This window comes from Thalassophryne amazonica, chromosome 9 (genome assembly GCF_902500255.1).
Source record: "Thalassophryne amazonica chromosome 9, fThaAma1.1, whole genome shotgun sequence".
Taxonomy (NCBI): Eukaryota; Metazoa; Chordata; class Actinopteri; order Batrachoidiformes; family Batrachoididae; genus Thalassophryne; species Thalassophryne amazonica.
The window spans coordinates 74961942-74979244 of record NC_047111.1 but is presented as its reverse complement, the minus strand read 5'-3'; the positions used below and the strand labels follow the sequence as shown (position 1 = coordinate 74979244).

The 17303-nt window shown below is 43.7% G+C and overlaps 1 protein-coding gene and 1 pseudogene across 1 annotated transcript; one reads left to right on the top strand and one right to left on the bottom strand.

Moving 5' to 3' along the window:
* Positions 1-15257, bottom strand: part of LOC117517960 — a 139774-nt pseudogene extending 124517 nt beyond the window's left edge.
* On the top strand, positions 4865-16984 carry LOC117517401 (thy-1 membrane glycoprotein-like). The gene is made up of 4 exons (XM_034178404.1): positions 4865-5119; positions 16064-16121; positions 16272-16595; positions 16673-16984. Exons 2-4 carry the CDS (start codon positions 16085-16087, stop codon positions 16768-16770), a joined length of 459 nt encoding a protein of 152 aa, XP_034034295.1. The 5' UTR covers positions 4865-5119; positions 16064-16084; the 3' UTR covers positions 16771-16984.
* Positions 16985-17303: the final 319 nt, after the last annotated feature.

The following is a 17303-nucleotide window of genomic DNA, read 5'->3' as shown; positions in this document are numbered from 1 at the left end:
CTATTCTCATTGGACATATGGAGTTGTGTCAGCAAAGTCTTTTTTTTTTTTTACATTAGGCTAATGGTAACTCACTGCATTTGTACACATACAAAACACTCAGACTCTGTCAGGAATATGTTGGCTTGCAGACTGAATAAGACACAATGCTTGTTCATAGAGAGAAAAACAAGAGCTAGAGGGCTGACTAATCACGTGACTGTGTGCCACCAAAGAAGCAGCGCCGCCATCACGAATGGTCTAAGGAGTTAGACATAGAGTCAATGCAGCAAATGCAATATTCTGAAATGTTTGTTTACTGTACTCCATTATTTAACCTCTGAGCTGCTATGAAGATGTCATAAAAGTGAGTGTTGCAGTTCTTTTAACTGAAAAAAGCTGGTGAATGTATTTGAACTTTTTTTTTTTTTTGGAAAATTAGGACAAACACCAAAAAGCATGACCAGTAGCATTGCTTTATGTATGCTAGGCTGATACATGGATTATTGCAGGCACAGACAGACTTGTAAGCATTATGTTTTTGTAACTCACTGAATGCTTTTAAGCTTGTACTACCCATAGTTCTGACAATGGCTCAAAACTGTACAAGGATATTCTTTCAATAAATTATCTCTTTGAGTTTTTTAATCTTTAAATTCTGTTTTTAATCAAATGCATTTCTACTCCGTACTTATCTTTTGCAAAGATAAATGTACATACTGCTTCATTGTTGAGTGACTTCAGGCCCCTTGAGTGATGGCGGATGGCTCCACATGGTGGCACACTTAAGGTACATAGTCAAGGCTCTAGTACTCTGTCTTTTTCTATAGTGCAGCAGATAAATACATATATAATTTTTCGGCCATTTTTCCAACATGGTGCCCGGAAATATGTGTTTTTGTCATATATTTGCACAATCTTGGTTTATTTCAATGTTGTAGCTCTTAAATATTGCACTGTGGGCTTCAGAGAAATTAACTTCAGGCAATATTTTAATGCTTTTTAGATGTATCTGTTTTTAATAAGTGTACATGCATGCATGGGCGCAATTTGGTGGAGGATAGGGGGGACATGTCCCCCCCACCCTTTCAACCAGGGGGGACAGAATATGGTATGTCCTCCCCACCTTCTGACATATATGTTGTGTACTTGAAACATGCTATGCCAGTCTTGTGTGCAAACCATGTCAGTCGTATGTGAAAAACCATGTCAGAATAGTATCTTTGTTTCTGCAAGTTTGTATTTTAGGAACATTGACTTATTTACAACACCTGTTTCTTGTTTGTCACATTCGGAATTTTCTGGGACTGCATTTGCCCAGATTTGAAATCAAAAATAGTCGCCTCTAGGGACTAGTGTCTACACATAAGTATCAATGGACCATATGCTAATTTACTAAATTCTGAAAGTTAGAAAAGGAAATCAGAAAAGCTATCTGGGACCTCAGAATGCCCATCTGCTATTATTGCTTGGTCTCCAAAATCAGTCTATGCAAGCAAAATTATGTTCAGTATGAGTGTTGTCATTAGTGCCACTTCGAAAATTAAATTCATGATAAGTAATTTATTCTAAACTTATGGTTGTTTTTTCAAACTTATGCAAAAACAAATCTTGAGGAAAAAAATACAGTATGCGATAGTTAATAATTATTAAGAGCCTGTTCTTTCATATTTATGAATACATTTTACCACATTGCAGTTGTTTTTTTTAATGAAAACTCAACCTATCATTCTTTTTGAGTTCTACACATGTAGAACTAATGCCCAAATCTGATACCTTATTTACACCAGGATGTTAATAAAATCAGTGCTGGCTATTCTCAGAATAAAGTACTTATATCCACAGTTTCAAATTGCATAAGTCAAATGGTGTCCACTTTATGGTCTTCTCAAAACATTAAAATTACTGTTCTGGATGCTCAGAATGCATCTGAGCTTATCTAGAAACCGTTGGCTTCTGGGGACCTGAAGCGGCCCCCAGACCCCCCGCCTATGGGCTTCGGCCCTGCAGGCCTCGCACTTTGTCCCCCCAATTTCTAGTTCTAAATTGTGCCCTTGCATGCATGCTGTAGAATGTATGTTGAATGTGTGATAGTGTTTCAGGTGTAAGGGTTTAGTAGAAGTAGTAGTGATTGTGCTTTTAAAGTCAGCCATGTCCTTTGGATAGACACGAGTCTTCACTGATAACAGGTGACCAAATGTGGATGTAAGAGGCTTTGCAGAGGAAAAATGCAAGTGCTACAACTGCACAACATCACTGAAAATGTGAAATATGGACTTTATGAAAATAGCCCAAATAACTAAACAACCAAAGGTCTTTTTTTTTTTGTGTCCATTATTTTGCCTGTCCCAGAACACCTGGAGATACGTCATCACTATCTTTCTTGACGCTTATGTGACCGGGGCAATATGGCGGCTTCAGCTCGTCCGAGCTGCATGGGCTCATCCGCAAGACGAGCCAGAGGTCCCGTCGGAGGAGTCTCAGTGGGGCGAAGAAGAGGCAGCCCAGATCTGTGTCGGGGAAAGCCCCGAGACGAAAAGACCCGCTCTGATGTCCGCCCTCTCTCGCGTCCACACTCCTTTATCCGATCATCTAGACGAATAACCAAAGATATTAGTTCATCTAAATCTTTTGGTTCGTCACGGACTGCTACCTCGTCTTTTAATGAATCGTTCAAACCATCCACAAACACTCCTCTTAAAGCTGCGGAATTCCAACCGGACTGAGCAGAAAAAATTCTGAAATCCACGGAATAATCCGCCGCACTCCGCCTCCCCTGCCTGAGATTCAGCAACCGTTGGGCAACGCTATTTGTTTTTACCGGATGGTCAAAAACCAAGCAGAACTCCCGGGAGAAATCCTTAAAGGATCCTAACAATGGAGAGTTATTACTCCACAACGCAGTGACCCAAGCTAAGGCGTCACCTCGGAGCAAATTTGTCACATATGAGACACGGCTACCATCAGAAGAGAAGGAAGCCGGTCGCTGAGCAAAAACCAGAGAACATTGCATCAAAAACGGAGCACAGGCTTCAACGTTTCCCGCATAAGGCTCCGGATGACAAATGATTGATTCGGAAGCCGAATCTCTGGGTGACGGAGTTATCTGCACCGGTATCGATGGTGCCGCAGCTGGAGCAGCAGGAAGCGGAACGGCTTGCACTGCAAGCTCCGTAACGCGGGCATCTGTTTGTTTAATTTGGTTTGCGAGATGCTGTAATTGCTCCCATATTTTCTCCAAGTGTTCTTGAACTCTTTCAGCAAATGGAACCGCTTCTGCCGCTGAGTCCATTTTGGAATGGCCGGGAACTACTGTTATGTGCAGACGCAGGTTGAGGAGCGGACCAACGTCTGACCGAACCCAGCGCTAAATAACCAGAAAGCGGTTCCACAAACAAAACGGTTTTATTTCCCCTCCAGTGCAATAATTAGTGTACAACATAAATATGTGGGTTGTCTGGCGGAGTGAAGGACGGCGCGCTCTCCAGCGCCCAAAAGGATCGAAGCCTCGGTGCTTCTGGACTCAGATTCACCACCAAACACCCCCCAGGTGGACACGACAAACTGACTCTGTGAAGGATGGAAAAAGGTGAGATAAGTCAACAGAGCTACAGCAAATATCCTTCAGAGGCACACACTATCAGCAACACATTCAGGTCTGAATTTAAGCTTTATGTAAATGAGCAGCTTCTCACAACAGGTGGAGGATCATCAGTCCATACGCCACGGCAGTGAGAAGCAAACTGCACAATTCTCATCAATGTTCAAATATACTGCGTAACAGAATGCCAAATTACTATTAATGATCATTCAGACAATAATCACCTCTGATGTGTGCTGACAGCATGTGTCCCTAACCCGTCCTCCTTCACAGGCACGATGTGTCAAACCCTGGCGCGGTCCTCAGCATCTCACAAATGAACGTCACAAGGTCGAGTTCCCGGCAATTCTGCTTGAACCACTCATGGCTTAAATGCAGAACGCCATCTCATTATCTGCTTCAGCTGAAAGTCTTTAAGTTTGCACGTGAGCATCATCCACAGGTGCTGCGAGTCAGTAGGCCTGCACGTGAACATCCTCCACAGGTGCAGCTAATAATGCTGATGAGGGTGAAGGACTCTTCTGCCAGCACCTTCTCCACAGACAAAAACCAGTTTGCATACCACTTGGAGAGCAAAGAAAAGAAAACACAAAAACATCCAGCCAAACCCCCCAACACACAACAGATTTCCTTGTAGGCCTCGTTTAATGGTACTAAATGTCAGGGTCATAACATTACAAGGACTGACTAATGTCTGTCTTCAGTGTAGTCGTCCATCCATTTTCAGTACCCACTTACTCCAATTAAGGGTCAGCCAGCAGTCATAGGGCATGGGGCTGGGTATACCCTGGACAGGACACCAGTCAAAAATATGCTAGAACCTAGTATACACTAAGAATTTCAGCTGTACAATAACAAATAGCAACACTACTTATTCTAAAATTTTGCACTTTTCATGAAGATATGACAAACCAATAGATTAATGTATATTTAATGCTGCTGAATCATGACAATCTGGTTCTGCTGCACTACGTGCCTGTCCCAAATTGTTTCTTGGCCTTTAGGTGGAGCCACTGAGCCACTGCACATAAGCCATTCAGCATGGCAGTTCCAGAATTTTCTGGGGGTTCATTGGGGGTGGGGGTGGGGGATCACTCTGATTGTATGCATTTATTCATTACCTCAAATACAGCACTATCTCTTTAATAACAGACTGCTTATGCATTATGTGCTGCACACCGAGTGTCAACGTAAAAAAAAGCAAAAAGTATAAACAACACAGACATGAAGATCAAAAGAGGTCTATCTCTATGAAACAGAGAAAGATGAGGAGAGGAGCAAATGAGAGAAGAGACAAGGTCACAACACGGTGTTATTAAAAAGAGAGAGAGAACAGACAGTCTGGTTTGTCCTCCATCAGCCACTGCAGAGGAAAATGACGAATCAGAGCTCTGTGGTCCTCCCTCAACCCTCCCTTTTCTCCCTCCGTCTCCCTGTATCTCTCTCAGTTCCTCTCACAACGTGATGCTCTGCGGTGCTCCACACTGAAGCTGCTGTCGTCAGCCATTAGGTCCCCAATCAAACAGGAGCTGACTGTAGGTAAGACTCCTCATAGGAAACCAGTAATAAGGATAACTTGTGACTGGGGGGAAGTGATAACTGGAAATGTCTTGATATTGGATTTACATGAAAAAATGTATGACGATACCTTGACAAAAACATTGAGGACTCATACGCACTGGAACAGAAAACCTGAATTATCGGTTAATGTTTTGCTGTGAGTGATGATGTCATTACAGTAGGTTGCGGAGGGTTTGAATCAAGTGCTGGAAGCAATTCATTGCCTGGGGGAGGAACCCACATATGGGTTGTGACGTATGCCTGCTGTATTTGCAGTCATAGATTCAACTGAGTAGCTATTTTATTTTCACCTTCTATAAATGCTGATACTGTGACCTTCTGGAGCCCCACATAGATGATCATTAGAAAGTCATTTATTTTCAAGTGGATGTGGCTGTTTATTTGACAAGATCTGTGACGGATGCCCTTCCTGAAAAAAACAAAACAACAACAACAAAAAAAATAAACCCTTGATAAGTGTCGCATGCATTGTAAGGAGCTGTCAGCTGCAACATATTGGCCATGAACCACATTTTGGGCATTATCTTTCACGTAACTGCACGTGTTGGGGAGCCCATCAGCTGGAGAAGGTCAATGGGACACCTGACTGCAAGTTTTGATGGGTGGTGATGGGTTGTCTGCCTGGGTTGTTGCCATCCAGGATCCAAGGCTGTTCTGTGGTGTGGTGGGTATGGTGACTTGTGTCTTCAGCACAATACTCTTGACTTAGAGTGAGGAGACCCTGAACGTCAGCATTTTCAGGTTGCCTTAATTCTTTTGAAGAAGTGAAAGTAAGTCCCTTCAGCTGCTCCATTGTTTTTCACTCGGGGTCGCCACAGCAGATCCGAGTTGGGATCTGCATGCTGGTTTGGCACAAGTATTACACTGGATGCCCTTCCTGATGCAACTCTGTATTACATGGAGAATGGGCAGAGGTGGGGTTTGAATTAGGAACCTTCTGCAATGGAAACAAGCACACTCAACCAACTGGCCACCAGCCCTGCCTCATTCTTTAAAGAAGTATAACTCATCTAGTGGTCATACACGTTTCCATGGGCACTTTATTGTTGATCTGATTGAATTGTATCCGATTAGTGGATCAGATTGTCCTGTTTACATGAACGTGCCATAAAGTGATCCGCTTGCTGTGTGGGTTTAAGTGCACCATGATTACCATCCAATTCAGTCAGTAAAGCAATCCCATAATACTTTGCTTGTGACGTCTGCCATTTGTGACATATGCAAATGATATCATATTGAGTTGTACCCGGAAGCTCGCCCGTATAAACAATGGATTTGTTAGCTGGAGTAATCGAGATTCCGATTATTCTTTGTGTGTTTCTTTTGAAACTGCAGCATCAGAGGAACATGCTTCTTCTTCAGCACATGTTCAGAAAGAGATGAGCGCATAGAAATGTGTTTTTACGCGATGTGGCACAGGGCACGGTTAAGAAATCCGTGTACATGTTTTGTAAAGCCGTAATGAAAGGACCGTTTGATTAAACAGCTGATTTACGTGCCAAATGAAAATGAAGCCTTGGAGATCAGACGGAGCTTTTAGGAAATGCATCATATCCCTCAATTAATGGGACTAACTGACGGGACACACAGCCACATGCAGGTAGGTAATTTCTGAACGTCTGTCGTTTTCATAGACCCACAATCCACAACATCACAACTGGTGCGACAATTTACCCAAACTGACCCAGACTGACCCAAATATGACTAAATGAAGTGCTTTTATTTATTTTTCGGAAAGTTTCTGTGAAGGCTGTCAGTTGTCCAGGTGGTTTCCATAGTAGAGAAGCTTGAATCTTCGACTGGACTGGGTTGCTTGACGCGAGGATGTTTCACTTCAAATCGCAGAAGCTTCCTCAGCTAAAATTCTTGCTCTGGTAGTCTGACTTCTGTCTTGACTCTTGTAGAGAAGAATAACAGAAGACACAAAAGCTGGAGTTTTAAACCTAACCAGACCCCTCCTACTGAGAGGCAGACTGCTATTGGCTAGTGACTAAACAATTGCTCTAACTAGCACCTATTGTGCTCTAGTTAGCACCCTCCTAATGACAGGGTAGCTGTCCCTCCTACCGATGGGACTGACGACTCTCCTGACGGCTCTCCTGATGACGTGAATGACTCATTACCATGAACAAAAGACCGAAACTGCTTAGACCTGAGTACCCCATTGTAAACAAGGGACAAAGCGTGTCTCAGACCCCCTCCCTGGTTAAGGCTGGGTTTCAACTGTTTCACATACAATGCCTCCTTCACTCCTCTCTCAAACCATTTCTTTTCTCTGGCTAAGATTTTAACTACCTTGTCCTCAAACGTGTGGTTAGTGTCTTTAAGGTGGAGATGAACTGCAGACTGAGGTCCACCGGCGCCCTCTCTACCAGTGGACCCTCACAATATGCCCTCACAGTATGTGGTTACCCATGATGGTACCTGGATAAAGTGCAGAAGTCCCAAAGAACAAAGAGACCAGACAGACAGGAGACAGAGCCAAGAAGAAGAGGAGTGTCTCTCCCTTATTTAGTAGGAGCAGGGGAAAAACTACAGAGGATGTTCAGACAGCACAAAATCCCAGTTTACTTTAAACCTGTTAACACCTTGAGACAGAAATGAGTTCACCCTAAGGACAGGATCCCTACTTACAAACAGAGCAATGTAGTGTATTCTATCAGATGTCAAGAAAACTGTAACGAACACTACATAGGCGACACTAAGCAGCCGTTACACAAAAGGCTATACCAGCACAGCGATAGCAATCTGCTGTGCACTTCATAATTTCTGTCAGAATGAGAGGGACAATGCAAGCAACAACTGGTTGGAGAACACTGGTCACTTTGATTGCATCTTTCCTCAGCCTGGAAGACAAGTCTTAATGCAGAGCAGTTCCGGCAGTAGCAGGATAAGGATGGCATTAACACATAACAACAACAAGTCACGAATCCTACAAAGTATACATTCTTGGCCGCTGATCACGAATGTGATGATTTAAGGCAGAGGCGTCAGGTGTCCTCAGGAACTGCTGCAACCTGTTACCACGCGTTACGACTAATGGCACATGTTGCTGGCGAATTATCAGGAACCTTTACCCACGGTCAAGAATAATGTTCCGTGCTGTTGCAGTCTGTTCCACGCTATTGCATGTAACAGTACATCGTAATGTTCTGTCACGTGTCATGACAGGTGGCTGCCCAACACCAGGAGCAGGTGGACCCATGGTACAAACTCCCAAACCAGGCTTCGTGGTATAAGAAGTCGTCATGTTTATTACAGGCTGAGGTTCGGCACACAGGTGATCAGATAACGGAGCAGAGGTACAAGTAGGGCGAGGCATAAACTTAGTCATTTCCAGGCAGGGGTCTAAGGCACGAGCAAACACAGGCATGTAGGCTGAGGCAAAAGGCGTGGTCAAGAAACTCAGAGCAAAAGACTGGTACACGGCGAGACTAAACAGGGCAAAGAACAGGAAGGCTGGAGAGTGTGCTGGAAGCGACAACAATCTGGCGAGGGACTGTGAGGGTTTATATGCATGTGGACAAATTAGGAACAGGTGGTGTTAACAAGATGCACGTGAGAGGAAGGATCCAGAAAGGGGGCGTGGCTAATGAACAAAGATACTATGTGTGCAAGACAGTGAGGGAAGAGAGTACATGGTGGAGAGAAGAAAAGACAAAGATATGTGAACAGGTGCACAGAGTGTGAGAGAAAGGAAATACAAAGCAGACAGAATTAAAGTGAGAGACAGGGACACATGACAGGTGCAGAGAGAACATAATCAGATGTAAGTGAGGGATGAAGACATGAAGGCAGGTGCAGAGTGTGGAGTGAAATAGAACTCAGAGGGGCGTGAGGAGAAACCAGGGAACTATGGCAGAACATAATACAACTGGAAGCAGGCATGAACATGAGAACTAAACTAAACATGAACTGACAGCACAGACTAGAACGAGAGACATGGAGCAAAATACTAAAATGGCATTAAACACAAACTGACTTACGAAAAACAAGGCAGTAAGACAAAACATAAGAAAAAGCAGTGACCAAACAACAACCAGAACAAATCCTGACACAACAATACATCAAATATAATAACCAAGAGGAACAAGTGATAACTTAATAAACAATGACTGAAAACAACTAGAACAGAATGGATGGCAAAAGTATAAAGTAACAAAGAAAACAAAGTGACAAGTCAAAACAGAAAATAACCATATGAAGAAAACAAAATAACTAGTGAATCATAACCAGAACAAAGTGACAAGAAAAACATGACAGAATAATTCCTGATGAAAATAAATATTAATACATCAAAGCTGAAAAGAACAACAGAAAGGGGAAAAACTAGAATAAACCCCCAGATCTGGCTGAAACCGTGACAGTACCCCCTCCCCATGCGGCTGTACACCGGCAGCCGCACAAAGGAAACACAGACACCGGGAGGGCGGAGGGGGAAACAGCAAGGAGGTGAACAAACAGGGACCTGGGCGACAAACAGAAGGCCAATATGGCAGAAAACCCCACAGACGACTGACATGACCAAAAACGGGCCAGGGAACAAACGGGCGAAAAACAGGGCGAAAGGTAGTAGTGGGAGGCCAGCCACATGGTGTGACCTGATGCATAGGTAGGACAGAGCTCCGGCGGAAGGTCAGGTCAGGAGGGGGATCACGAGGCTTCGAAAGGCGCACAACTGAACCAGGGGACCGACACATGGGGGTACTGGAGTCAGAAGAACGTGCAGGAAAACATGCGGAACCCTGAAGGGAGTGAACTAAGTACCTAATGTGGGGAACCACCAAATAGAGGAACCAAAGAAACTGAAACAACAACCAAACACACAATATTCTATTAACCCAATGAGATGAAAACATATACCCATTCACCAAGCCCCAATCCCAGATAATATCCTTCTCCAAGGAACCCTGAAACCAGTTAGCTACTGAGGGAAGATGGGACTTTATAAATCTAACTAAGGGGCTAACAAGAGCACAGAAAGTGATGTGACATGAGGCACCGAGGTGCTTAATCCAACAATACAAAGAGTTAAACACCCAAATGCTTTCATAGTGATACAGACCCCAGAACTCAAAGGTACTTGGGGGGCAAAGCAAAAGGTTATTGAAAGTATTATAGCACGCATTAGAGATGAGCAGGCATGAAGCATAAATGTGTCTGATCCACCACCGCAAACCCCCCATTTTCCAGATGAAAATAAATATTAATACATCAAAGCTGAAAAGAACAACAGAAAGGGGAAAAACTAGAATAAACCCCCAGATCTGGCTGAAACCGTGACATCACGTTGTGAATGAGGTGAATTGTCTCCACACACACACCCATATTCATCCAACCGTCAGCTGCTGAACAATTCAGACTGCTCCAGTTTGCTCCTCAAAATCTAGATTAATCCACAGCAGAAGAACTTTGTGATTGCATGCTTAGCTGGGCTCTGTGCCATGGAGCGGTGCAGAAAGGAGGAGACGGAGAGAGCCAGATGTGTGGCTCCACCCGGCTCTTGTCCCACTCATTTTCCCAAACATCAGGCACATGCAACAGGTGGAATACCTGCAGGAGTGCGCTGATGAGCATTGGAATGAGACTTTTAGCCAACTTGACAACACTGTCCTTCTTCAGCATACTGCAGCAATGAAACTGAATGAGGTGCAGCAGGGTTTAATTGTGCGCACATCAGAGAAGAACGCTGTCACGCTCTGTTAAGGATCACCATTAATCAAGACAGATCAACACGCTCAGTTGCATCCTCCACAACATGAGGCGAAATGTGGGTGGTGTGTGACATTCGTGGAAGGTTTTTTTAACAGTCAAAAACATGCTCCATGAAAATCACGAATATCACACACCAACACGCACTATTAAAAAACCTATTCAGATGCATTAAGTCACGTTAAGAATGTCAGGAATGTGCCAAAAATGACGCAAATATGACATTCATAACACGACCTGCCTATGTGTAAACGCAGCATTAAGGAATACATGTCCAATCACTTTCCTCTCCAAAACGGTCATCTCCATTAACAAAATAAAATAAAAAATCTGACAAGCACATTTTCTCCTTTTTTAAATTAAAGTCAATACAACGTTCTTCCATATACGAGGTCTGTTAGAAAACTATCCGACCTTTTTTAAAAAAAAAAAAAAATATGGATTTGAATCGTGCACTTGCATCAGCCAAGCTTGAACCTTCGTGCGCATGCGTGAGTTTTTTCACGACTGTCGGTTGCGTCATTCGCCTGTGGGCAGGCTTTGAGTATGCACTGGTCCAGCCCCCTCATCTGATTTTTATTGTCAGGGAAATGGCTGAGCGATTGGAGCAGCGCTGAATCAAATTTTTCCAGAAACTGTGAGAGACAGCCAGGTGGAAACCATTCGGAAGATTCAGACGGCTTTCGGTGTGGATACTCTGGGCGTCACACAGATTAAGGAGCATTACAACCGGATTAAAGACGGCCCACAGCGGCGGAGGGCGCATCGCGCTCCGAGCGGCCATCAACAGGCTGAAACGACCAGATCATTTCAAAAGTGAAGGCTGTGTTGATCCGGGACGTCGTCTGACTACCAGAGAAATTGCAGAAGAGGTGTACATCAGCACTTTTGCGGCACATTCCACTGTTACAGGAGATTTTGTAATGAAAGACGTGCGGAGGAATTTGGCGTCGGGACGGAGCCACAATGGCGCACAACAAAAAGCACGTCCCTGTTGGAAACCGTTCGGAAGATTCAGACGGCTTTCGGTGGCTTTTCAGTCGAGTGAGTATCCGAGAAATTGTGCAACAGCTGGGCATGTCACAACTTGTCCTGTGAGACTTCCAATACGGACGTGCTTTTTGTTGTGCGCCATTGTGGCTCCGTCCCGACGCGCAAATTCCTCCGCACGTCTTTCATTACAAAATCTCCTGTAACAGTGGAATGTGCCGCAAAAGTGCTGATGTACACCTCTTCTGCAATTTCTCTGGTAGTCAGACGATGTCCCGAATCAACACAGCCTTCACTTTGGAAATGATCTGGTCATTTCAGCCTGTTGATGGCCACTCGGAGCACAGCGCGCCCTCCGCCGCTGTGGGCCGTCTTTAATCTGGTTGTAATGCTCCTTAATCTGTGTGACGCCCAGAGTATCCTCACCGAAAGCCGTCTGAATCTTCCGAATGGTTTCCACCTGGCTGTCTCTCACAGTTTCTGGAAAAATTTGATTCAGCGCTGCTCCAATCGCTCAGCCATTTCCCTGACAATGAAAATCCGACGAGGGGGGTGGACCAGTGCTCACTCAAAGCTTGCCCACAGGCGAATGACGCAACCGACAGGCGTGAAAAAACTCACGCATGCGCACGAAGGTTCAAGCTTGGCTGATGCAAGCGCACATGATTCAAATCCATATAGTTTTTTTTTTTTTTTAAATAAAAAGGTCGGATAGTTTTCTAACAGACCTCGTACATATATAAAATAAGAATCTTGCAGGACCACAACAGTCTGGTCAAAGGGTCCCTGCCACGCCATGACGTTTTTACATATTCTTGAAGAATAAAAAAAAGCTTTTCCACATGCTGTCTTTGTTTTTTTTGTTTTTGTTTTTTTTACCATAAAATTACACTGAACAAGGATTTAGACGTTCCGTTACCCATCTGAGAATTTGTATTTACCGCCTCCGAGTTGCTCTACTTTATTGCTGCGACAGATGTGACGTCATGCGAGTACAAATGTGTCGAAGTGCGGCTCTGTTTACCAATACGGCAGACATGGACAGCGAAGGCATAGTGAGCAATTATAGCGAAGATTTAAGTGACATATCGATTGTTTTTAAAGAAAATGAGGAAGTTTCTGATGAACGAAGCGACGGTGAAAATAATGAGGGGCTCCAGCCGTATATGTTCAAGCCATACGCCACAGAAGACGAGGATGAAGCGCAGCTGTCAGGGGATGACAACAACAACAATGAAGGCGCTGTGGAGGAGGATATAAGCCGCTTACAAAACACAGAATGGTTTGTTCACTCACCACCTTTTCTTTTAAATGATCATTTATTCCTGGCACGGTGTGTTTGTGTATGTACACATGAGCACCTGAAAAAAAAAAAGAACATGAAGAAATCTAATCTAGAAGAGAAATCAGAGCACAGACCTTTTCATTTTACAGTCTGGCTGCAGCTGAGCTCCTCAAGCTTCACCCCTCCGTTGAGTAGGATTGAGGAAGGATAGCCTTAAGACCATCAAACAGTTGCCCTAAAACACGTTCAGTTGAGCGAGTACTTTCTTCCATAAACCTGGAAAGAAGCCTCTCTCCTCTTTCCAGATTCCTCTCATGCTGCTGTTGCATGTTGTCCAGGAAAAATCTCTGCTGAGCTGACCGATCACCCAGGAGCTTGGCATCACCTGATGATGGCTTTCGTTCTAGAAAGAATGTATAATTTCAGTTAGCAAAGAAAAAAGTTCATGTTTTCTCTTTGTGGTTCTCTCAGCCATGTATACCAAAGAATCATTGTTGTGTGGGCCGCCAGAAGAGGAGGTACTGCTGGCCCACCACCAGAGGGCGCCTTGTCTGGAGTGCGGGCTCCAGGCACCAGAGGGCGCAGCCGCCTCACAGGAGCAGCCAGGGTGACAGCTGTCACGCATCACCTGCAACAGCTGTTACCAATCACCTGATCAACAGGGGTACATCAGCAGGACGACGTCTCCACCTCTTTGCCGAGATATCGCTCTACCTGGAAGGTAACGTTCTCAGCTGACTGTGTGATCTTTCGACAGTATCCTTTTGTGACTTTGGTGCCTTGAATAGCAGACTTTTTTTCCAACGAGAGGTGGAGGTAGTTTTCCTGCCGTGTGGATTGCTGGGTGCAAACGCGCCCACATTTAATTGTTTTTTGTTCCTCGCCCGCAGTACCAGGTCCGACACGTGGAGGCAGTGGCCACCTGGGAGTTCGGGACTTGGCGGCTCCACTATTCCCGGGGTCTGGTGGCGGAGGAAATCGTGTGGTTCCGGTTCTGCTTTGGACAGACGTCTTCTATCTTCGAGCCTGCCCACACGACACCTTTTGTGATTTGGCTTTTTGTCTATTGTTGTAATCTGTTGTGTATGTTGTGCCCATTCACAACAGTAAAGTGTTGTTATTTGACTTCCTCCATTGTCCGTTCATTTGCGCCCCCTGTTGTGGGTCCGTGTACCTACACTTTCCCAACAAATCATTGTATTACTATATTTGAATATGTAACCCATCCACACAGCTTTTGATTTCACAAAGCTCAAAACAGGAAAACAAAACTGAAATGAATGTATGTTTGTGTCTCAACTGTCTGAAGGACATCAACTGTCATATTCTGCTGGAACTTTGTAATATTACCATTTCTAAAAAAAATAAAGCTCTCCAAATAAATAAATATGCAATGACTTTGTAAGACATTTTTTCAATGAGCTCTAAAGGAAATTTCAAGAAGTCCTCATGGTTCTAATGAGGAGCATGATGTAAGCAGGGTCTCCGACATGCTGTTTACATCATCTGTATCTATGAGAGCAGTAATTAACGTGTGATACAGCGTTCGCTAACTCGATGACAGACTGTGTTCATGCAGTTTACAGTATCACTCCCTGGTTTATTCAGTGAATCTCTCTGCTCATAACCACCTGGGATAACTTCACACGAATCACCAACAATAAACTTGAACTAAATACATATCGTAAAAAAAGAGGAATGATGCATTTGCGTGTTTTTAACAGGACTAACCTTCTAGGTTTTTCCAGTGTCTCGGGTGAACTTTCCTCCAGTGGAAAACTGGCTTTTGCTCCAGTGTGCTCCTTGGAGAGCGATCATCCTCCAGTTATTTCTCCATTAATTCATAATAAGAGAAGCTGGTTGGAGCTGCGCCGCTTCTGCTCTTTTTAAGCTTCTCCTTGATGAAATGTCAAACGTCTGAAAAGTATGTTCATTTATACCCTTAGTACTTGGTTGGGCACAAATTACTCCCTCATTGCGGTGTAGCGTGGATACAATCAGCCCGTGGCACTGCTGAGGTGTTATGAAAGCCCAGGCTGCTTTGGTGGTGGCCTTCAGCTTGTCCATATTGTTGGTTTTGGTGTCTCTCATCTCATCTAGGTACTCCATGAGGCACTGTCTATGGGCCAATCAAGCAGAGCAATGCTATGGTCAGTAAACCACTTACTTGTAGTGTTGGCACTGTGGGCAGCTGCCATGTCCTGCTGTAAAAGGAAATGAGCATTTCCATAAAGCTGATCAGTCATCCCTGTTGCTTGTGCATCTTTTGCTACCACACATTACCCTTCCAGTCAACTTTCTATGAATATGCTTTGACACAGCACTTTATAAATAGCCAGCCCCTTTGGTAATGACCTTCTTTGCCTCACCGTCCTTGTGGAGGGTGTCAACAAGTGTATTCTAGACAACTGTAAAGTCAGCAGTCTTCCGCATGACTCCGGGTGTGTGTACTGAACCAGACTCAGAAATTTGTGGAATTTATTCTGCATAAACAGTGCCTTGAAATGAAATATTGTAATATTTTAAGATACACATTTTCTAAGTTTTAGAGCTGATGCCCTTAATAATCAAAATTAAAATAAAAAAATGCTTGAAACATTTTACTTTTTGCAGTTGTGCTCAAACCTTGACATACCCTGGCAGAATTTTTGTTTTATTTTGGCCATTTTTCAGAGAATATGAATGATAACATGAAAACTTTTTTTCGCTCATGGTTAGTGGTTGGCTGAAGCAATTTATTGTCAAACAACTGTGTTTACTCTTTTTAAATCATAATGACAACAGAAACTACCCAAATGATCCTGATCAAACGTTTACATACCCCTGTTCTTAATACCGTGTGTTGCTCCCTTTAATGACAGCTTGGAGTGTTTTGTGGTAGTTATGGATGAGGCTAATCTCATTGTCTTTTTCAGTTGGATGAGTGCCATTCCAACATGTTCAAGTCCCTGTTTGTCTGCGCAATTCTGGGAGGTGAAAACCAATTTATTTGAATATTTCAACACTATTTTACTTGTCATAATGATAATGAGCCAGTAATTAGTGATATTATACCATTTCAAATTATTTTTGCAGTGTCCCTCTATGTGCGTCTCACTTGTTCATACTCTGTTTCTGCCCCAGTGTTGGTGATCTCAGTGAAGTGTAACTTGATATCAGTATGCCTCGATGACAAGAAACTGAGAGTAGACTGTCGGGTCCAGCCCAAGCCTAGCAAGATCAACAGCTATGAGTTCTCCTGGTCCTCTGGATCCAAGGAGTTGGTCATCAATACCAATGGGTCAGGTTCGGCAGCAGACCTGCAGTTCAAAGACAAAAGTCAGGTTGAGGCGCTGTTACCTCACGGATACAGGATGACATTGCAGGGCTTCACAGACAAACTGCCACACAACACGACCTACATGTGCAAAATATCTGGGGTGCCTGCCACAGTCACGCTGGAGAATGGTAAGCAGAATGGACTTGAAATGTCAATGTGACAGGTTTTTCTCATTCATTTACATCTTGGTTTTTCTTCTGTGCAGCGAAACTCCTTCAGTGTTCAGCCGTCAGCATGTTTCTGCAGAGCTCCTGCATCTGGACCATTTGTCTGCTTCTTTTCTTCTGCAACACTCAGACCTAAAATCCTGTGTTGGCACGCCGTCATAACCATGCCTCAGCATCCAGCCTCATGCACAAACATCTCCACATACTTAAGGCAACAGAGCTATGGGTCAGTCAGTTATTCTTCTCCCAGCTGCAGTTTATATCATGCAAATAGAAGGAAAATGTTCAATAGAAGCATGCAAACAAGTATTTCCTAAAGACTCACACACTTAAGTATGTATATATGTATGTACGTATAAGGAAAATCATACAGGTTTTGTTTATTAAAGACATTATCTTTAACAATACACATGGGTTTTTCTTTCACATTTACAACATTCATTCACAACATTTGTTAACAGAGTGCGCGCAAAAAAAAAAAAATACACTGAGTTCTTGTACAATGCAATCAAGATTAGCCTAATTTTATGTGCACTACATACAATTCTCCACCAGGTGTCCTCTATCCACAATGGACCTTTGTGTCTGGAAGCCACAGTACGCCCGTAAGTATTCAGACAGTGGCAATTTTTATCATTTTGCCTCTGTACACTTAAAAAGAGGATGTGA

Coding starts and splice junctions, on each gene's coding strand:
- LOC117517401 (XM_034178404.1), top strand. CDS start 16,085: ATGTTCAAGTCCCTGTTTGTCTGCGCAATTCTGGGAG. Junction 16,122..16,271: donor TGTCTGCGCAATTCTGGGAG/GTGAAAACCAAT, acceptor TTTCTGCCCCAG/TGTTGGTGATCTCAGTGAAG. Junction 16,596..16,672: donor CACAGTCACGCTGGAGAATG/GTAAGCAGAATG, acceptor TCTTCTGTGCAG/CGAAACTCCTTCAGTGTTCA.